The following is a 23795-nucleotide window of genomic DNA, read 5'->3' on the forward strand; positions in this document are numbered from 1 at the left end:
AGGGGTGGTGGTTAGATTGTCTCTTATTGGTGATGGTCATAGTCTAGCATTATTTTGGCATGAATGTTAGTTACATTTGTCAGCTCAAGCCTGGATATTGTCCAGATTTTGTTATATCTCAATCAGGAGCTGTCTATCTTGAATTGATCACTATCTATCAGTCAGGACCTATCTACAATTGTATTTGTCTGTATATCTCAGTCAGGACCTGTCTACCTTGTATTTATCACTATCTATCAGTCAGGACCTTTCTACAATTGTATTTGTCTGTATATCTCAGTCAGGACCTGTCTACCTTGTATTTATCACTATCTATCAGTCAGGACCTACCTACACTTGTATTTATCTCCATATCTCAGTCAGGACCTGTCTATATTTAGTTAATCTATATCCCCCAATCATGACCTCGACCCTGTGAATATGTCTCTACCTCTCAGCCAGGACCAGCCTGTATTGATATTGTGGTCTCGGTCAGAGGCGGCCTCCCACAATCCACCGTCGACGTCATGGCTGCGCTGGCGTCAGTTCCGGCTGGGCCTGCCGCGAAGATGGCGGCCGCCAGCCCCGATCCGCCGCCGTTAAACGGCCCGGAGGAGCTGATGGAGCCGCCGGGGGAAGAGGCTGAGTGCCTCAGCGTCTCGGAGGAGGTGAGGAGGGGGGTCCGCGGGACAGACAGGCCGCGGTACCCAGCGGGATCGGGACCCACGAGAGGGAGCGGGTCAATCCCAGACCCCGCAGCCGCGGGACTTTCAAACCGGGGACTGAGAGACAGAGAGAGATCAGGGTTAAGGTGTAATAATATTATCAATAACTCAATAAATAACTAACAGGCGGGGAGAGAGGACAGGAGTAACTGAGACAGGTCTGTCACTGTGTAACACTGGGGTACAGTACTGGTGGGGACAGGTCTGTCAGTGTATAACACTGGGGTACAGTACTGGTGGGGACGGGTCTGTCACTGTATAACACTGGGGTACAGTACTGGTGGGGACAGGTCTGTCAGTGTATAACACTGGGGTACAGTACTGGTGGGGACGGGTCTGTCACTGTATAACACTGGGGTACAGTACTGGTGGGGACAGGTCTGTCTCTGTATAACACTGGGGTACAGTACTGGTGGGGACAGGTCTGTCAGTGTATCACACTGGGGTACAGTACTGGTGGGGACAGGTCTGTCACTGTATAACACTGGGGTACAGTACTGGTGGGGACAGGTCTGTCCCTGTATAACACTTGGGTACAGTACTGGTGGGGACAGGTCTGTCTCTGTATAACACTGGGGTACAGTACTGGTGGGGACAGGTCTGTCTCTGTATAACACTGGGGTACAGTACTGGTGGGGACAGGTCTGTCTCTGTATAACACTGGGGTACAGTACTGGTGGGGACAGGTCTGTCTCTGTATAACACTGGGGTACAGTACTGGTGGGGACAGGTCTGTCTCTGTATAACACTGGGGTACAGTACTGGTGGGGACAGGTCTGTCAGTGTATCACACTGGGGTACAGTACTGGTGGGGACAGGTCTGTCACTGTATAACACTGGGGTACAGTACTGGTGGGGACAGGTCTGTCAGTGTATAACACTGGGGTACAGTACTGGTGGGGACAGGTCTGTCTCTGTATAACACTGGGGTACAGTACTGGTGGGGACAGGTCTGTCTCTGTATAACACTGGGGTACAGTACTGGTGGGGACAGGTCTGTCTCTGTATAACACTGGGGTACAGTACTGGTGGGGACAGGTCTGTCTCTGTATAACACTGGGGTACAGTACTGGTGGGGACAGGTCTGTCTCTGTATAACACTGGGGTACAGTACTGGTGGGGACAGGTCTGTCACTGTATAACACTGGGGTATAGTACTGGTGGGGACAGGTCTGTCACTGTATAACACTGGGGTACAGTACTGGTGGGGACAGGTCTGTCTCTGTATAACACTGGGGTACAGTACTGGTGGGGACAGGTCTGTCACTGTATAACACTGGGGTATAGTACTGGTGGGGACAGGTCTGTCACTGTATAACACTGGGGTACAGTACTGGTGGGGACAGGTCTGTCACTGTATAACACTGGGGTACAGTACTGGTGGGGACAGATCTGTCTCTGTATAACACTGGGGTACAGTACTGGTGGGGACAGATCTGTCACTGTATAACACTGGGGTATAGTACTGGTGGGGACAGGTCTGTCACTGTATAACACTGGGGTATAGTACTGGTGGGGACAGGTCTGTCACTGTATAACACTGGGGTACAGTACTGGTGGGGACAGGTCTGTCTCTGTATAACACTGGGGTACAGTACTGGTGGGGACAGGTCTGTCTCTGTATAACACTGGGGTACAGTACTGGTGGGGACAGGTCTGTCTCTGTATAACACTGGGGTACAGTACTGGTGGGGACAGGTCTGTCACTGTATAACACTGGGGTATAGTACTGGTGGGGACAGGTCTGTCACTGTATAACACTGGGGTATAGTACTGGTGGGGACAGGTCTGTCACTGTATAACACTGTGGTACAGTACCGGTGGGGACAGGTCTGTCCCTGTATAACACTGGGGTACAGTACTGGTGGGGACAGGTCTGTCCCTGTATAACACTGGGGTACAGTACTGGTGGGGACAGGTCTGTCCCTGTATAACACTGGGGTACAGTACCGGTGGGGACAGGTCTGTCCCTGTATAACACTGGGGTACAGTACTGGTGGGGACAGGTCTGTCACTGTATAACACTGGGGTACAGTACTGGTGGGGACAGGTCTGTCCCTGTATAACACTGGGGTACAGTACTGGTGGGGACAGGTCTGTCCCTGTATAACACTGGGGTACAGTACCGGTGGGGACAGGTCTGTCACTGTATAACACTGGGGTACAGTACTGGTGGGGACAGGTCTGTCAGGGTATAACACTGGGGTACAGTACTGGTGGGGACAGGTCTGTCCCTGTATAACACTGGGGTACAGTACTGGTGGGGACAGGTCTGTCACTGTATAACACTGGGGTACAGTACTGGTGGGGACAGGTCTGTCACTGTATAACACTGGAGTACAGTACTGGTGGGGACAGGTCTGTCACTGTATAACACTGGGGTACAGTACTGGTGGGGACAGGTCTGTCAGTGTATCACACTGGGGTACAGTACTGGTGGGGACAGGTCTGTCTCTGTATAACACTGGGGTACAGTACTGGTGGGGACAGGTCTGTCACTGTATAACACTGGGGTACAGTACTGGTGGGGATAGGTGTGTCACTGTATAACACTGGGGTACAGTACTGGTGGGGACAGGTCTGTCTCTGTATAACACTGGGGTACAGTACTGGTGGGGACAGGTCTGTCTCTGTATAACACTGGGGTACAGTACTGGTGGGGACAGGTCTGTCTCTGTATAACACTGGGGTACAGTACTGGTGGGGACAGGTCTGTCTCTGTATAACACTGGGGTACAGTACTGGTGGGGACAGGTCTGTCTCTGTATAACACTGGGGTACAGTACTGGTGGGGACAGGTCTGTCTCTGTATAACACTGGGGTACAGTACTGGTGGGGACAGGTCTGTCTATGTATAACACTGGGGTACAGTACTGGTGGGGACGGGTCTGTCTCTGTATAACACTGGGGTACAGTACTGGTGGAGACAGGTCTGTCTGTGTATAACACTGGGGTACAGTACTGGTGGGGACAGGTCTGTCTCTGTATAACACTGGGGTACAGTACTGGTGGGGACAGGTCTGTCTCTGTATAACACTGGGGTACAGTACTGGTGGGGACGGGTCTGTCTCTGTATAACACTGGGGTACAGTACTGGTGGAGACAGGTCTGTCTGTGTATAACACTGGGGTACAGTACTGGTGGGGACAGGTCTGTCTCTGTATAACACTGGGGTACAGTACTGGTGGGGACAGGTCTGTCTCTGTATAACACTGGGGTACAGTACCGGTGGGGACAGGTCTGTCACTGTATCACACTGGGGTACAGTACTGGTGGGGTCAGGTCTGTCAGTGTATAACACTGGGGTACAGTACTGGTGGGAACAGGTCTGTCTCTGTATAACACTGGGGTACAGTACTGGTGGGAACAGGTCTGTCTCTGTATAACACTGGGGTACAGTACTGGTGAGGACAGGTCTGTCACTGTATAACACTGGGGTACAGTACTGGTGGGAGCAGGTCTGTCTCTGTATAACACTGGGGTACAGTACTGGTGGGAACAGGTCTGTCTCTGTATAACACTGGGGTACAGTACCGGTGGGGACAGGTCTGTCTCTGTATAACACTGGGGTACAGTACTGGTGGGGACAGGTCTGTCTCTGTATAACACTGGGATACAGTACTGGTGGGAACAGGTCTGTCACTGTATAACACTGGGGTACAGTACTGGTGGGAACAGGTCTGTCACTGTATAACACTGGGGTACAGTACCGGTGGGGACAGGTCTGTCACTGTATCACACTGGGGTACAGTACTGGTGGGGTCAGGTCTGTCAGTGTATAACACTGGGGTACAGTACTGGTGGGAACAGGTCTGTCTCTGTATAACACTGGGGTACAGTACTGGTGGGAACAGGTCTGTCACTGTATAACACTGGGGTACAGTACCGGTGGGAACAGGTCTGTCACTGTATAACACTGGGGTACAGTACTGGTGGGAACAGGTCTGTCACTGTATAACACTGGGGTACAGTACTGGTGGGGTCAGGTCTGTCAGTGTATAACACTGGGGTACAGTACTGGTGGGAACAGGTCTGTCACTGTATAACACTGGGGTACAGTACCGGTGGGAACAGGTCTGTCTCTGTATAACACTGGGGTACAGTACTGGTGGGAACAGGTCTGTCACTGTATAACACTGGGGTACAGTACCGGTGGGAACAGGTCTGTCTCTGTATAACACTGGGGTACAGTACTGGTGGGAACAGGTCTGTCACTGTATAACACTGGGGTACAGTACCGGTGGGAACAGGTCTGTCACTGTATAACACTGGGGTACAGTACTGGTGGGAACAGGTCTGTCACTGTATAACACTGGGGTACAGTACTGGTGGGGACAGGCCTGTCACTGTATAACACTGGGGTACAGTACTGGTGGGAACAGGTCTGTCACTGTATAACACTGGGGTACAGTACTGGTGGGGACAGATCTGTCTCTGTATAACACTGGGGTACAGTACTGGTGGGGTCAGGTCTGTCAGTGTATAACACTGGGGTACAGTACCGGTGGGGACAGGTCTGTCACTGTATAACACTGGGGTACAGTACTGGTGGGAACAGGTCTGTCACTGTATAACACTGGGGTACAGTACTGGTGGGGACAGGTCTGTCAGTGTATAACACTGGGGTACAGTACTGGTGGGGACAGGTCTGTCACTGTATAACACTGGGGTACAGTACTGGTGGGAACAGGTCTGTCTCTGTATAACACTGGGGTACAGTACCGGTGGGGACAGGTCTGTCACTGTATAACACTGGGGTACAGTACCGGTGGGGACAGGTCTGTCACTGTATAACACTGGGGTACAGTACCGGTGGGGACAGGTCTGTCACTGTATAACACTGGGGTACAGTACTGGTGGGGACAGGTCTGTCTCTGTATAACACTGGGGTACAGTACCGGGGGGGACAGGTCTGTCACTGTATCACACTGGGGTACAGTACTGGTGGGGACAGGTCTGTCACTGTATAACACTGGGGTACAGTACTGGTGGGAACAGGTCTGTCACTGTATAACACTGGGGTACAGTACTGGTGGGGACAGATCTGTCTCTGTATAACACTGGGGTACAGTACTGGTGGGGACAGGTCTGTCACTGAATAACACTGGGGTACAGTACTGGTGGGGACAGGTCTGTCCCTGTATAACACTGGGGTACAGTACTGGTGGGGACAGGTCTGTCACTGAATAACACTGGGGTACAGTACTGGTGGGGACAGGTCTGTCTCTGTATAACACTGGTGTACAGTACCGGTGGGGACAGATCTGTCACTGTATAACACTGGGGTACAATACCGGTGGGGACAGCTCTGTCTCTGTATAACACTGGGGTACAGTACTGGTGGGGACAGGTCTGTCACTGTATAACACTGGGGTACAGTACTGGTGGGGACAGGTCTGTCACTATAAAACACTGGGGTACAGTACTGGTGGTGACAGGTCTGTCAGTATATAACACTGGGGTACAGTACTGGTGGGAACAGGTCTGTCACTGTATAACACTGGGGTACAGTACTGGTGGGGACAGATCTGTCTCTGTATAACACTGGGGTACAGTACTGGTGGGGACAGATCTGTCTCTGTATAACACTGGGGTACAGTACCGGTGGGGACAGGTCTGTCACTGTATAACACTGGGGTACAGTACCGGTGGGGACAGGTCTGTCACTGTATAACACTGGGGTACAGTACTGGTGGGGACAGGTCTGTCACTGTATAACACTGGGGTACAGTACCGGTGGGGACAGGTCTGTCACTGTATAACACTGGGGTACAGTACTGGTGGGGACAGGTCTGTCACTGTATAACACTGGGGTACAGTACTGGTGGGGACAGGTCTGTCACTATAAAACACTGGGGTACAGTACTGGTGGTGACAGGTCTGTCAGTATATAACACTGGGGTACAATACTGGTGGGGACAGGTCTGTCCCTGTATAACACTGGGGTACAATACTGGTGGGGACAGGTCTGTCTCTGTATAACACTGGGGTACAGTACTGGTGGGGACAGCTCTGTCTCTGTATAACACTGGGGTACAGTATTGGTGGGGACAGGTCTGTCTCTGTATAACACTGGGGTACAGTACTGGTGGGGACAGGTCTGTCTCTGTATAACACTGGGGTACAGTATTGGTGGGGACAGGTCTGTCACTGTATAACACTGGGATACAGTACTGGTGGGGACAGGTCTGTCACTGTATAACACTGGGGTACAGTACTGGTGGGGACAGGTCTGTCACTGAATAACACTGGGGTACAGTACTGGTGAGGACAGGTCTGTCACTGTATAACACTGGGGTACAGTACTGGTGGGGACAGGTCTGTCACTGTATAACACTGGGGTACAGTACCGGTGGGGACAGGTCTGTCACTGAATAACACTGGGGTACAGTACCGGTGGGGACAGGTCTGTCACTGTATAACACTGGGGTACAGTACCGGTGGGGACAGGTCTGTCACTGTATAACACTGGGGTACAGTACTGGTGGGGGCAGGTCTGTCACTGTATAACACTGGGGTACAGTACTGGTGGGGACAGGTCTGTCACTGTATAACACTGGGGTACAGTACTGGTGGGGACAGGTCTGTCACTGTATAACACTGGGGTACAGTACTGGTGGGGACAGGTCTGTCACTGTATAACACTGGGGTACAGTACTGGTGGGGACAGGTCTGTCACTGAATAACACTGGGGTACAGTACCTGTGGGGACAGGTCTGTCACTGTATAACACTGGGGTACAGTACTGGTGGGGACAGGTCTGTCACTGTATAACACTGGGGTACAGTACTGTTGGGGACAGGTCTGTCACTGAATAACACTGGGGTACAATACCGGTGGGGACAGGTCTGTCACTGTATAACACTGGGGTACAGTACTGGTGGGGACAGCTCTGTCTCTGTACAACACTGGGGTACAGTACTGGTGGGGACAGGTCTGTCACTGTATAACACTGGGGTACAGTACTGGTGGGGACAGGTCTGTCACTGTACAACACTGGGGTACAGTACTGGTGGGGACAGGTCTGTCAGTATATAACACTGGGGTACAATACTGGTGGGGACAGGTCTGTCCCTGTATAACACTGGGGTACAATACTGGTGGGGACAGGTCTGTCCCTGTATAACACTGGGGTACAGTACCGGTGGGGACAGGTCTGTCACTGTATAACACTGGGGTACAGTACTGGTGGGGACAGGTCTGTCACTGAATAACACTGGGGTACAGTACCGGTGGGGACAGCTCTGTCTCTGTATAACACTGGGGTACAGTACTGGTGGGGACAGGTCTGTCACTGAATAACACTGGGGTACCGTACCGGTGGGGACAGGTCTGTCACTGAATAACACTGGGGTACAGTACCGGTGGGGACAGCTCTGTCTCTGTATAACACTGGGGTACAGTACTGGTGGGGACAGGTCTGTCACTGTATAACACTGGGGTACAGTACTGTTGGGGACAGGTCTGTCACTGAATAACACTGGGGTACAGTACCGGTGAGGACAGGTCTGTCACTGTATAACACTGGGGTACAGTACCGGTGGGGACAGCTCTGTCTCTGTACAACACTGGGGTACAGTACTGGTGGGGACAGGTCTGTCACTGTATAACACTGGGGTACAGTACTGGTGGGGACAGGTCTGTCACTGTACAACACTGGGGTACAGTACTGGTGGGGACAGGTCTGTCAGTATATAACACTGGGGTACAATACTGGTGGGGACAGGTCTGTCCCTGTATAACACTGGGGTACAATACTGGTGGGGACAGGTCTGTCTCTGTACAACACTGGGGTACAGTACTGGTGGGGACAGGTCTGTCTCTGTATAACACTGGGGTACAGTATTGGTGGGGACAGGTCTGTCACTGAATAACACTGGGGTACAGTACCGGAGGTGACAGGTCTGTCACTGTATAACACTGGGGTACAGTACCGGTGGGGACAGCTCTGTCTCTGTATAACACTGGGGTACAGTACTGGTGGGGTCGGGTCTGTCACTGTATAACACTGGGGTACAGTACTGGTGGGGACAGGTCTGTCACTGTATAACACTGGGGTACAGTACTGGTGGGGACAGGTCTGTCACTGTATAACACTGGGGTACAGTACTGGTGGGGACAGGTCTGTCACTGTATAACACTGGGGTACAGTACTGGTGGGGACAGGTCTGTCACTGAATAACACTGGGGTACAGTACTGGTGGGGACAGGTCTGTCACTGTATAACACTGGGGTACAGTACTGGTGGGGACAGGTCTGTCACTGTATAACACTGGGGTACAGTACTGGTGGGGACAGGTCTGTCTCTGTATAACACTGGGGTACAGTACTGGTGGGGACAGGTCTGTCAGTGTACAACACTGGGGTACAGTACTGGTGGGGACAGGTCTGTCTCTGTATAACACTGGGTTACAGTAGTGGTGGGGACAGGTCTGTCCCTGTATAACACTGGGGTACAGTACTGGTGGGGACAGGTCTGTCCCTGTATAACACTGGGGTACAGTACTGGTGGGGACACGTCTGTCCCTGTATAACACTGGGGTACAGTACTGGTGGGGACACGTCTGTCCCTGTATAACACTGGGGTACAGTACTGGTGGGGACGGGTCTGTCACTGTATAACACTGGGGTACAGTACTGGTGGGGACGGGTCTGTCCCTGTATAACACTGGGGTACAGTACCGGTGGGGACGGGTCTGTCACTGTATAACACTGGGGTACAGTACCGGTGGGGACGGGTCTGTCACTGTATAACACTGGGGTACAGTACCGGTGGGGACGGGTCTGTCACTGTATAACACTGGGGTACAGTACCGGTGAGGACGGGTCTGTCACTGTATAACACTGGGGTACAGTACTGGTGGGGACAGGTCTGTCACTGTATAACACTGGGGTACAGTACTGGTGGGGACAGGTCTGTCACTGAATAACACTGGGGTACAGTACTGGTGAGGACAGGTCTGTCACTGTATAACACTGGGGTACAGTACTGGTGGGGACAGGTCTGTCACTGTATAACACTGGGGTACAGTACTGTTGGGGACAGGTCTGTCCCTGTATAACACTGGGGTACAGTACTGGTGGGGACAGGTCTGTCCCTGTATAACACTGGGGTACAGTACTGGTGGGGACACGTCTGTCCCTGTATAACACTGGGGTACAGTACCGGTGGGGACGGGTCTGTCACTGTATAACACTGGGGTACAGTACCGGTGGGGACAGGTCTGTCTCTGTATAACACTGGGATACAGTGCTGGTGGGGACAGGTCTGTCACTGTATAACACTGGGGTACAGTACTGGTGGGGACAGGTCTGTGTCTGTATAACACTGGCGTACAGTACTGGTGGGGACAGGTCTGTCAGTGTATAACACTGGGGTACAGTACTGGTGGGGACAGGTCTGTCACTGTATAACACTGTGGTACAGTACTGGTGGGGACGGGTCTGTCAGTGTATAACACTGGGGTACAGTACCGGTGGGGACAGGTCTGTCACTGTATAACACTGGGGTACAGTACCGGTGGGGACAGGTCTGTCAGTGTATAACACTGGGGTACAGTACCGGTGGGGACAGGTCTATCAGTGTATAATTCTGGGATACAGTACTGGTGGGGACAGGTCTGTCTCTGTATAACACTGGGGTACAGTACCGGTGGGGACAGATCTGTCACTGTATAACACTGGGGTACAGTTCCGGTGGGGACAGGTCTGTCACTGTATAACACTGGGGTACAGTACCGGTGGGGACAGGTCTGTCACTGTATAACACTGGGGTACATTACTGGTGGGGATAGGTCTGTCACTGTATAACACTGGGGTACAGTCCCGGTGGGGACAGGTCAGTCACTGTATAACACTGGGGTACAGTACCAGTGGGGACAGGTCTGTCACTGTATAACACTGGGGTACAGTACTGGTGGGGACAGGTCTGTCACTGTATAACACTGGGGTACAGTACTGGTGGGGACAGGTCTGTCTCTGTATAACACTGGGGTACAGTACTGGTGGGGACAGGTCTGTCAGTGTACAACACTGGGGTACAGTACTGGTGGGGACAGGTCTGTCTCTGTATAACACTGGGTTACAGTAGTGGTGGGGACAGGTCTGTCCCTGTATAACACTGGGGTACAGTACTGGTGGGGACAGGTCTGTCCCTGTATAACACTGGGGTACAGTACTGGTGGGGACACGTCTGTCCCTGTATAACACTGGGGTACAGTACTGGTGGGGACACGTCTGTCCCTGTATAACACTGGGGTACAGTACTGGTGGGGACGGGTCTGTCACTGTATAACACTGGGGTACAGTACTGGTGGGGACGGGTCTGTCCCTGTATAACACTGGGGTACAGTACCGGTGGGGACGGGTCTGTCACTGTATAACACTGGGGTACAGTACTGGTGGGGACGGGTCTGTCCCTGTATAACACTGGGGTACAGTACCGGTGGGGACGGGTCTGTCACTGTATAACACTGGGGTACAGTACTGGTGGGGACAGGTCTGTCACTGAATAACACTGGGGTACAGTACCTGTGGGGACAGGTCTGTCACTGTATAACACTGGGGTACAGTACTGGTGGGGACAGGTCTGTCACTGTATAACACTGGGGTACAGTACTGTTGGGGACAGGTCTGTCACTGAATAACACTGGGGTACAATACCGGTGGGGACAGGTCTGTCACTGTATAACACTGGGGTACAGTACTGGTGGGGACAGCTCTGTCTCTGTACAACACTGGGGTACAGTACTGGTGGGGACAGGTCTGTCACTGTATAACACTGGGGTACAGTACTGGTGGGGACAGGTCTGTCACTGTACAACACTGGGGTACAGTACTGGTGGGGACAGGTCTGTCAGTATATAACACTGGGGTACAATACTGGTGGGGACAGGTCTGTCCCTGTATAACACTGGGGTACAATACTGGTGGGGACAGGTCTGTCCCTGTATAACACTGGGGTACAGTACCGGTGGGGACAGGTCTGTCACTGTATAACACTGGGGTACAGTACTGGTGGGGACAGGTCTGTCACTGAATAACACTGGGGTACAGTACCGGTGGGGACAGCTCTGTCTCTGTATAACACTGGGGTACAGTACTGGTGGGGACAGGTCTGTCACTGAATAACACTGGGGTACCGTACCGGTGGGGACAGGTCTGTCACTGAATAACACTGGGGTACAGTACCGGTGGGGACAGCTCTGTCTCTGTATAACACTGGGGTACAGTACTGGTGGGGACAGGTCTGTCACTGTATAACACTGGGGTACAGTACTGTTGGGGACAGGTCTGTCACTGAATAACACTGGGGTACAGTACCGGTGAGGACAGGTCTGTCACTGTATAACACTGGGGTACAGTACCGGTGGGGACAGCTCTGTCTCTGTACAACACTGGGGTACAGTACTGGTGGGGACAGGTCTGTCACTGTATAACACTGGGGTACAGTACTGGTGGGGACAGGTCTGTCACTGTACAACACTGGGGTACAGTACTGGTGGGGACAGGTCTGTCAGTATATAACACTGGGGTACAATACTGGTGGGGACAGGTCTGTCCCTGTATAACACTGGGGTACAATACTGGTGGGGACAGGTCTGTCTCTGTACAACACTGGGGTACAGTACTGGTGGGGACAGGTCTGTCTCTGTATAACACTGGGGTACAGTATTGGTGGGGACAGGTCTGTCACTGAATAACACTGGGGTACAGTACCGGAGGTGACAGGTCTGTCACTGTATAACACTGGGGTACAGTACCGGTGGGGACAGCTCTGTCTCTGTATAACACTGGGGTACAGTACTGGTGGGGTCGGGTCTGTCACTGTATAACACTGGGGTACAGTACTGGTGGGGACAGGTCTGTCACTGTATAACACTGGGGTACAGTACTGGTGGGGACAGGTCTGTCACTGTATAACACTGGGGTACAGTACTGGTGGGGACAGGTCTGTCACTGTATAACACTGGGGTACAGTACTGGTGGGGACAGGTCTGTCACTGAATAACACTGGGGTACAGTACTGGTGGGGACAGGTCTGTCACTGTATAACACTGGGGTACAGTACTGGTGGGGACAGGTCTGTCACTGTATAACACTGGGGTACAGTACTGGTGGGGACAGGTCTGTCTCTGTATAACACTGGGGTACAGTACTGGTGGGGACAGGTCTGTCAGTGTACAACACTGGGGTACAGTACTGGTGGGGACAGGTCTGTCTCTGTATAACACTGGGTTACAGTAGTGGTGGGGACAGGTCTGTCCCTGTATAACACTGGGGTACAGTACTGGTGGGGACAGGTCTGTCCCTGTATAACACTGGGGTACAGTACTGGTGGGGACACGTCTGTCCCTGTATAACACTGGGGTACAGTACTGGTGGGGACACGTCTGTCCCTGTATAACACTGGGGTACAGTACTGGTGGGGACGGGTCTGTCACTGTATAACACTGGGGTACAGTACTGGTGGGGACGGGTCTGTCCCTGTATAACACTGGGGTACAGTACCGGTGGGGACGGGTCTGTCACTGTATAACACTGGGGTACAGTACCGGTGGGGACGGGTCTGTCACTGTATAACACTGGGGTACAGTACCGGTGGGGACGGGTCTGTCACTGTATAACACTGGGGTACAGTACCGGTGAGGACGGGTCTGTCACTGTATAACACTGGGGTACAGTACTGGTGGGGACAGGTCTGTCACTGTATAACACTGGGGTACAGTACTGGTGGGGACAGGTCTGTCACTGAATAACACTGGGGTACAGTACTGGTGAGGACAGGTCTGTCACTGTATAACACTGGGGTACAGTACTGGTGGGGACAGGTCTGTCACTGTATAACACTGGGGTACAGTACTGTTGGGGACAGGTCTGTCCCTGTATAACACTGGGGTACAGTACTGGTGGGGACAGGTCTGTCCCTGTATAACACTGGGGTACAGTACTGGTGGGGACACGTCTGTCCCTGTATAACACTGGGGTACAGTACCGGTGGGGACGGGTCTGTCACTGTATAACACTGGGGTACAGTACCGGTGGGGACAGGTCTGTCTCTGTATAACACTGGGATACAGTGCTGGTGGGGACAGGTCTGTCACTGTATAACACTGGGGTACAGTACTGGTGGGGACAGGTCTGTGTCTGTATAACACTGGCGTACAGTACTGGTGGGGACAGGTCTGTCAGTGTATAACACTGGGGTACAGTACTGGTGGGGACAGGTCTGTCACTGTATAACACTGTGGTACAGTACTGGTGGGGACGGGTCTGTCAGTGTATAACACTGGGGTACAGTACCGGTGGGGACAGGTCTGTCACTGTATAACACTGGGGTACAGTACCGGTGGGGACAGGTCTGTCAGTGTATAACACTGGGGTACAGTACCGGTGGGGACAGGTCTATCAGTGTATAATTCTGGGATACAGTACTGGTGGGGACAGGTCTGTCTCTGTATAACACTGGGGTACAGTACCGGTGGGGACAGATCTGTCACTGTATAACACTGGGGTACAGTTCCGGTGGGGACAGGTCTGTCACTGTATAACACTGGGGTACAGTACCGGTGGGGACAGGTCTGTCACTGTATAACACTGGGGTACATTACTGGTGGGGATAGGTCTGTCACTGTATAACACTGGGGTACAGTCCCGGTGGGGACAGGTCAGTCACTGTATAACACTGGGGTACAGTACCAGTGGGGACAGGTCTGTCACTGTATAACACTGGGGTACAGTACTGGTGGGGACAGGTCTGTCACTGTATAACACTGGGGTACAGTACTGGTGGGGACAGGTCTGTCTCTGTATAACACTGGGGTACAGTACTGGTGGGGACAGGTCTGTCAGTGTACAACACTGGGGTACAGTACTGGTGGGGACAGGTCTGTCTCTGTATAACACTGGGTTACAGTAGTGGTGGGGACAGGTCTGTCCCTGTATAACACTGGGGTACAGTACTGGTGGGGACAGGTCTGTCCCTGTATAACACTGGGGTACAGTACTGGTGGGGACACGTCTGTCCCTGTATAACACTGGGGTACAGTACTGGTGGGGACACGTCTGTCCCTGTATAACACTGGGGTACAGTACTGGTGGGGACGGGTCTGTCACTGTATAACACTGGGGTACAGTACTGGTGGGGACGGGTCTGTCCCTGTATAACACTGGGGTACAGTACCGGTGGGGACGGGTCTGTCACTGTATAACACTGGGGTACAGTACCGGTGGGGACGGGTCTGTCACTGTATAACACTGGGGTACAGTACCGGTGGGGACGGGTCTGTCACTGTATAACACTGGGGTACAGTACCGGTGAGGACGGGTCTGTCACTGTATAACACTGGGGTACAGTACTGGTGGGGACAGGTCTGTCACTGTATAACACTGGGGTACAGTACTGGTGGGGACAGGTCTGTCACTGAATAACACTGGGGTACAGTACTGGTGAGGACAGGTCTGTCACTGTATAACACTGGGGTACAGTACTGGTGGGGACAGGTCTGTCACTGTATAACACTGGGGTACAGTACTGTTGGGGACAGGTCTGTCCCTGTATAACACTGGGGTACAGTACTGGTGGGGACAGGTCTGTCCCTGTATAACACTGGGGTACAGTACTGGTGGGGACACGTCTGTCCCTGTATAACACTGGGGTACAGTACCGGTGGGGACGGGTCTGTCTCTGTATAACACTGGGATACAGTGCTGGTGGGGACAGGTCTGTCACTGTATAACACTGGGGTACAGTACTGGTGGGGACAGGTCTGTGTCTGTATAACACTGGCGTACAGTACTGGTGGGGACAGGTCTGTCAGTGTATAACACTGGGGTACAGTACTGGTGGGGACAGGTCTGTCACTGTATAACACTGTGGTACAGTACTGGTGGGGACGGGTCTGTCAGTGTATAACACTGGGGTACAGTACCGGTGGGGACAGGTCTGTCACTGTATAACACTGGGGTACAGTACCGGTGGGGACAGGTCTGTCAGTGTATAACACTGGGGTACAGTACCGGTGGGGACAGGTCTATCAGTGTATAATTCTGGGATACAGTACTGGTGGGGACAGGTCTGTCTCTGTATAACACTGGGGTACAGTACCGGTGGGGACAGATCTGTCACTGTATAACACTGGGGTACAGTTCCGGTGGGGACAGGTCTGTCACTGTATAACACTGGGGTACAGTACCGGTGGGGACAGGTCTGTCACTGTATAACACTGGGGTACATTACTGGTGGGGATAGGTCTGTCACTGTATAACACTGGGGTACAGTCCCGGTGGGGACAGGTCAGTCACTGTATAACACTGGGGTACAGTACCAGTGGGGACAGGTCGGTCTCTGTATAACACTGGGGTACAGTACTGGTGGGGACAGGTCGGTCTCTGTATAACACTGGGGTACAGTATCGGTGGGGACAGGTCTGTCTCTGTATAACACTGGGATACAGTACCGGTGGGGACAGGTCTGTCAGTATATAACACTGGGTTACAGTACCGGTGGGGACAGGTCTGTCAGTGTATAACACTGGGGTACAGTACCGGTGGGGACAGGTCTGTCAGTGTATAATTCTGGGATACAGTACCGGTGTGGACAGGTCTGTCACTGTATAACACTGGGGTACAGTACCGGTGGGGACAGCTCGTTCTCTGTATAACACTGGGATACAGTACCGGTGGGGACAGGTCTGTCACTGTATAACACTGGGGTACAGTACCGGTGGGGACAGGTCGGTCTCTGTATAACAGTGGGATACAGTACCGGTGGGGACAGGTCTGTCACTGTATAACACTGGGGTACAGTACCGGTGGGGACAGGTCTGTCCCTGTATAACACTGGGGTACAGTACCGGTGGGGGCAGGTCTGTCACTGTATAACACTGGGGTACAGTAATGGTGGGGACAGGACTGACCCTGTATAACACTGCGGTACAGTACTGGTGGGGACAGGTCTGTCTCTGTATAACACTGGGGTACAGTACCGGTGGGGGCAGGTCTGTCTCTGTATAACACTGGGGTACAGTACCGGTGGGGACAGGTCTGTCACTGTATAACACTGGGGTACAGTACTGGTGGGGCAAGTCTGTCACTGTATAACACTGGGGTACAGTACTGGTGGGGATGGGTGTGTCACTGTATAACGCTGGGGTAAAGTATGGGGGGGCCAGGTCTGTCACTATATACCACTGGGGTACAGTACTGGTTGGGACAGGTCTGTCACTGTATAACACAGGGGTACAGTACTGGTGGGGCAGGTCTGTCTCTGTATAACGCTGGGGTACAGTACCGGTGGGGACAGGTCTGTCATCTGTATAACACTGGGTTACAGTACTGGTGGGGACAGGTCTGTCATCTGTATAACACTGGGGAACAGGACTGGTGGGGATGGGTGTGTCACCGTATAATGCTGGGGTACAGTATGGGGGGGCCAGGTCTGTCACTATATACGACTGGGGTACAGTACTGGTGGGGACAGGTCTGTCACTGTTTAGATTAGATTAGATTAGATTAGCTTACAGTGTGGAAACAGGCCCTTCGGCCCAACAAGTCCACACCGACCCGCCGAAGCGAAACCCACCCATACCCCTACATTTACCCCTTACCTAACACTACGGGCAATTTAGTATTGGCCAATTCACCTAACCTGCACATCTTTGGACTGTGGGAGGAAACCGGAGCACCCGGAGGAAACCCACGCAGACACGGGGAGAACGTGCAAACTTCACACAGTCAGTCGCCTGAGTCGGGAATTGAACCCGGGTGTCTGGCGCAGCGAGGCAGCAGTGCTAACCACTGTGCCACCGTGCCGGTGGGGACAGGTCTGTCACTGTATAACACTGGGGTACCATACTGGTGCGGACAGGTCTGTGTGTGTATAACACTGGGGTACAGTACTGGTGGGAACAGGTCTGTCTCTGTATAACACTGGGGTACAGTACCGGTGGGGGCAGGTCTGTCCCTGTATAATGGTGGGGTACAGTACTGGTGCGGACAGGTCTGTGTGTGTATAACACTGGGGTACAGTACTGGTGGGAACAGGTCTGTCTCTGTATAACACTGCGGTACAGTACTGGTGGGGACAGGTCTGTCCCTGTATAACACTGGGGTACAGTACTGGTGGGGACAGGTCTGTCTCTGTATAACCCTGGGGTACAGTACCGGTGGGGACAGGTCTCTCACTGTATAACACTGGGGTTCTGTACTGGTGTGGACAGGTCTGTCCCTGTATAACACTGGGGTACCGTACTGGTGCGGACAGGTCTGTGTGTGTATAACACTGGGGTACAGTACTGGTGGCGACAGGTCGGTCTCTGTATAACACTGGGGTACAGTACCGGTGGGGGCAGGTCTGTCCCTGTATAACGCTGGGGTACAGTACCGGTGGGGACAGGTCTGTCACTGTACAACACTGGGGTACAGTACTGGTGGGGATGGGTGTGTCACTGTATAACGCTCGGGTGCAGTAATGGTGGGGACAGGTCTGTCACTGTACAACACTGGGGTACAGTACTGGTGGGGATGGGTGTGTCACTGTATAACACTGGGGTACAGTATGGGGGGGCCAGGTCTGTCACTATATCACTGGGGTACAGTACTGGTGGGGACAGGTCTGTCACTGTATAACACGGGTACAGTACTGGTGGGGACAGGTCTGTCATCTGTATAACACTGGGTTACAGTACTGGTGGGGACAGGTCTGTCACTGTATAACACTGGGGTACAGTAATGGTGGGGACAGGACTGACCCTGTATAACACTGGGGTACAGTACTGGTGGGGACAGGTCTGTCTCTGTATAACACTGGGGTACAGTACCGGTGGGGGCAGGTGTGTCTCTGTATAACACTGGGGTACAGTACCGGTGGGGACAGGTCTGTCACTGTATAACACTGGGGTACAGTACTGGTGGGGATGGGTGTGTCACTGTATAACAAGGGGTAAAGTATGGGGGGGCCAGGTCTGTCACTATATACCACTGGGGTACAGTACTGGTGGGGACAGGTCTGTCACTGTATAACACAGGGGTACAGTACTGGTGGGGCAGGTCTGTCTCTGTATAACACTGGGGTACAGTACCGGTGGAGACAGGGCTGTCTCTGTATAACACTGGGGTACAGTACTAGTGGAGACAGGTTTGTCTCTGTATAACACTGGGGTACCGTACTGGTGCGGACAGGTCTGTGTGTGTACAACACTGGGATACAGTACTGGTGGGGACAGGTCTGTCTCTGTATAACACTGGGGTACAGTACTGGTGGGGACAGGTCTGTCACTGTATAACACTGGGGTACAGTACTGGTGGGGACAGGTCTGTCACTGTATAACACTAGGGTACGATACTGGAGGGGACAGGTCTGTCTTTGTGTAACACTGATGTGCAGTCCTGGTGGGGACATGTCCGTCAAACTAAAGCACTGTGGCTCAGTGGTTAGCACTGCTGCCTTACTGCGCCAGCCACCTGGGTTTGATTCCAGCCTCGGGTAACTGTCTGTGTGGAGTTTGCACATTTTTCCCTGTGTGTCTATGTGGGTTTCCTGAGTGCTCCGATTTCCTTCCAGAAACCCAAGATGTGCAGGTTAGGTGAATTAGCTACGCTAAATTGGCCAGTGTGTTAGGTGCATTAGGCAGGGGTAAATATAGAATAGTGGAATGGGCCTGGGTGGGTTACTCTTCCGCGGGTCGGTATGGACGTGTTGGGCCGTAGGGCCTGTTTCCATGCTGTAGGGAATCTAATCAAAACTGGGGACAGGTCTGTCACTGTGTAACACTGGGGTACAGTATTGGCAGGGCAAGGTCTGTCTCTGTATAACACTGGGGTACTGTACTGGTGGGGACAGGTCTGTCACTGTATAACACTGGGGTACAGTACTGGTGGGGACAGGTCTGTCTCTGTATAACACTGGGGTACAGTACGGGTGGGGACAGGTCTGTCTCTGTATAACACTGGGGTACAGTACGGGTGGGGACAGGTCTGTCTCTGTATAACATTGTGGTACAGTACTGGTGAGGACAGGTCCATGGGGACGTGCACCCATTCAGTGCGTACAGCACTGGTGGGTGCACGTCTGTCACTGTATAACACTGGGATACAGCACTGGTGGGGACAGGTCTGTCTCTGTATAACACTGGGGTACAGAACTGGTGGGGACAGGTCTGTCACTGTATAACACTGGGGTGTCCAGTTTTGGTCCCACACCTCAGGAAGGACATACTGGCACTGGAACGTGTCCAGCGGAGATTCACAAGGATGATCCCTGGAATGACAGGTCTAACATATGAGGAACGGCTGAGGATACTGGGATTGTATTCGTTGGAGTTTAGAAGATTAAGGGGAGACTTAATAGAGACGTACAAAATAATACATGGCTTGGAAAAGGTGGATGCTAGGAAATTGTTTCAGTTAGACGAGGAGACTAGGACCCATGGACACAGCCTTAGAATTAGAGGGGGTCATTTCAGAACAGAAATGCGGAGACATTTCTTCAGCCAGAGAGTGGTGGGCCTGTGGAATTCATTGCCACGGAGTGCAGTGGAAGCCGGGACGCTAAATGTCTTCAAGGCCGAGATTGATAGATTCTTGTTGTCTAGAGGAATTAAGGGCTACGGGGAGAACGCTGGTAAGTGGAGCTGAAATGCGCATCAGCCATGATTGAATGGCGGAGTGGACTCGATGGGCCGATTGGCCTTACTTCCACTCCTATGTCTTATGGTCTTATAATCAAAACTGGGGACAGGTCTGTCACTGTGTAACACTGGGATACAGTATTGGCAGGGCAAGGTCTGTCTCTGTATAACACTGGGGTACTGTACTGGTGGGGACAGGTCTGTCACTGTATAACACTGGGGTACAGCACTGGTGGGGACAGGTCTGTCACTGTATAACACTGGGATGCAGTATTGGCAGGGCCAGGTCTGTCTCTGTGTAACACTGGGGTACAGTACTGGTGGGGACAGATCTGTCTCTCTATAACACTGGGGTACAGTACTGGTGGGGACAGGTCCATTTCTGTATAACACTGGCGTACAGCACTCGTGGGTGCACGTCTGTCACTGTATAACACTAGGGTACAGTACCGGTGGGGTCAGGTCTGTCTCTGTAATACATGGATAAAGTACAGGTGGGGACAGGTCTGTCACTACATAACACTGGGGTACAGTACTGGTGGGGACAGGTCTGTCTCTCTATAACACTAGGGTACAGTACTGGTGGGGACAGGTCTGTCTCTGTACAACACTGGGGTACTGTACTGGTGGGGACAGGTCTGTCTTTGTGTAACACTGACGTGCAGTACTGATGGGGACATGTCCATCAATGTGAAACACTGGCTCAGTGGTTAGCACTGCTGCCTTACAGCGCCAGCGACCCGGGTTTGATTCCTGCCTCGGGTAACTGTCTGCGTGGGTTTCCTCTGGATGCTCCAATTTCCTCCCACAATCCAAAGATGTGCAGGTTAGGTGAATTGGCTATGCTAAATTGGCCAGTGTGTTAGGTGCATTAGTCAGGGGTAAATATAGAGTAGTGGAATGGGCCTGGGTGGGTTACTCTTCGGAGGGTCTGTGTGGACGTGTTGGGCCGAAGGGCCTGTTTCCATGCTGTAGGGAATCTAATCAAAACTGGGGTACAGTACTGTGGGGACAGGTCTGTCACTGTGTAACACTGTGGTACAGTATTGGTGGGGACCGGTCTGTCTCTGTATGACACTGGTGTTCAGTACTGGTGGGGTCTGGTCTGTCTCTGTATAATGCTGTGGTACAGTACTGGTGGGGACAGGTCTGTCAGTGTAATACATGGATAAAGTATTGGTGGGAACAGGTCTGTCACTGTATAACATTGGGGTGCAGTGCTGGTGGGGACAGATCTGTCTCTGTGTAACACTGGGATATAGTACTGGAGGGGACAGGTCTGTCTTTGTGTACCACTGGTGTGCAGTACTGGTGGGGACATGTCCATCAATGTGAAACACTGGCTCAGTGGTTAGCACTGCTGCCTTACAGCACCAGCGACCCGGGTTTGATTCCTGCCTCGGGTAACTGTCTGTGTGGAGTTTGCACATTTTCCCTGTGTGTCTGCGTGGTTTTCCTCTGGGTGCTCCGATTTCCTCCCACAAACCAAAGATGTGCAGGTTAGGTGAGTTGGCTATGCTTAATTGGCCAGTGTGTTAGGTGCATTAGTCAGGGGTAAATATAGAGTAGTGGAATGGGTCTGGGTGGGTTACTCTTTGGAAGCTCTTGCTTGATTAAAACTGATGGGTACTACTGGTGGTGACTGTTATATCTCTATACAATACTGGCACACTGTACTGCTGGTGTAGGTCTGTCACTATTTAATGCTAGAATGCAGTCCCAATTGGGGATGCCTGAACACAGTATAACACTTGTCCATGATTTGATGTTTCAGGTCTGTCATTGAATACTACTGGCCTCCTTTCCTCCAAGGATAGGTCTCTAATTATATAAGAGTTGGGTACAGTACTGGTCAGGGCAATTCTGTAACTAGAGAAAGTGAGGACAGCAGATGCTGGAGATCTGAGTCGAGAGTGTGGTGCTGGAAAAGCAGCACACTCTGGACACAGATCTGTAACTGTGTAATGCTGAGTAAAGTACTGGTAAGGACAGTCTGCTGCTATACAACACCCAGGATAAAGTAAGTGGTTGGTACAGGTCTGTCGTTGTCTTATGTATAAAATACTGAAGGGAGGATATTTTTCCTATATCACACTGGATTATATTCACATTCAGAAATGTCTGAAACTGTTTTACACTAAAGGTGGGAATAGATCTGTTACTGTACAGCATTGTGGTACAGTACGGGTTCGGATGTGTGTTGTCAATGTATAATCGTGTGTAAAGTAATGGTGGGGGCAGGTTTGTTTCTGTGTAACATTTGGGTACTGTGCTTATGGGCAATTCATTTTGTTCTCATCTGCCAAATCTTTTTCATCCCTTAGTCCTGCTATTTCATCCAGTCTTCATTTGAAGGTTCTCATTGTGTTTTCAAGCCCCTCGCAGATCTTGCCATTCCTATCTAGACACCTCCCCTGATCGCCCAAATCATGCAAAGCACCATGTCATTCAACCTCAGCATTAGTTGCCAGGCTTTTAGCTTTTGATGCTCTCAGTCCTGAAGTTCTCTCCTGCGACCTGTTTTTCCATTTATCTGGTCATTTCACTGCTTAAACCCTTCCAGTTTGATGAAGTCTTTCGTCCTGATTCTTTCACTGTACTGTGGCTCATTGACATATATTGCTGCTAATCGCTTTTGTGAAGCATGGAAGTTGCTAACGAAATGTAAGTTGTTTAACATGGAGCAAATTCCAAAGATGTGCAGGTCAGGTGAATTGGCCATGCTAAATTGCCCATAGTGTTGGGTGCATTAGTCAGGCGTAAATGTAGGGGAATGGGTTTAGGTGGGTTGCTCTTCGGAGGGTCGGTGTGGACTTGTTGATCTGAAGGGCCTGTTCCCACACTGTAGGGAATCTAATCTAGTCTAAAAAAAATTACAGCGCAGTACAGGCCCTTCGGCCCTTGATATTGTGTCAACTGTGGTACCAATCTGAAATTGATCTGTCCTACACGATTCCGTTTTCATCCATATATTTTCCAATGATCATTCAAATGCTCTTAAAGTTGGCCAGTCTACTACTATTGCAGGCAGTGCGTTCCGCACCTCTGCTATGCTTTGAGTAAAGAAACTACCTCTGACATCCATCCTATATCTATCACCCCTCAATTTAAAGCTATGTTCCCTCGTGCTAGCCATCACCATCCAAGGAAAAAGGCTCTCCCTGTCCATCCTATCTAACCCTCTGATTATCTAGTAAGTCCCCTCTCAACCTTCTTCTCTCCAATGAAAGCAGCCTTAAGCCCCTCAGCCTTTCTTCATAAGACCTTCCCTCCGTATCAGGCAACATCCCAGTAAATCTCCTCTGAACCTATCCCAAGCTTCCACATCCTTCCTATAATACGCTGACCAGAACTGTGCGCAATACTCCAAGTGCGGTCACACCAGAGTTTTGTACAGTTGCAGCATGATCTCATGGTTCCCTCTGCCAATAAAAGCTAAAGCTCACATACCTTGTGCCTCCTT

The 23795-nt window shown here is 51.8% G+C and overlaps 1 protein-coding gene across 1 annotated transcript in view; it reads left to right on the forward strand.

Annotated features, from left to right (window-relative positions):
* Positions 1-548: 548 nt before the first annotated feature.
* Positions 549-23795, forward strand: part of braf (B-Raf proto-oncogene, serine/threonine kinase) — a 122926-nt gene continuing 99679 nt past the window's right edge. The window contains exon 1 of the mRNA XM_087996937.1: positions 549-647. Within this exon, the coding sequence (XP_087853063.1) occupies positions 549-647 (99 nt within the window). The remainder of the gene's footprint in view (positions 648-23795) is intronic.

Source organism: Chiloscyllium plagiosum, unplaced genomic scaffold (assembly GCF_037043375.1).
Source record: "Chiloscyllium plagiosum isolate Xiang-an unplaced genomic scaffold, Cpla_swu_hap1 HiC_scaffold_19, whole genome shotgun sequence".
NCBI lineage: Eukaryota > Metazoa > Chordata > Chondrichthyes > Orectolobiformes > Hemiscylliidae > Chiloscyllium > Chiloscyllium plagiosum.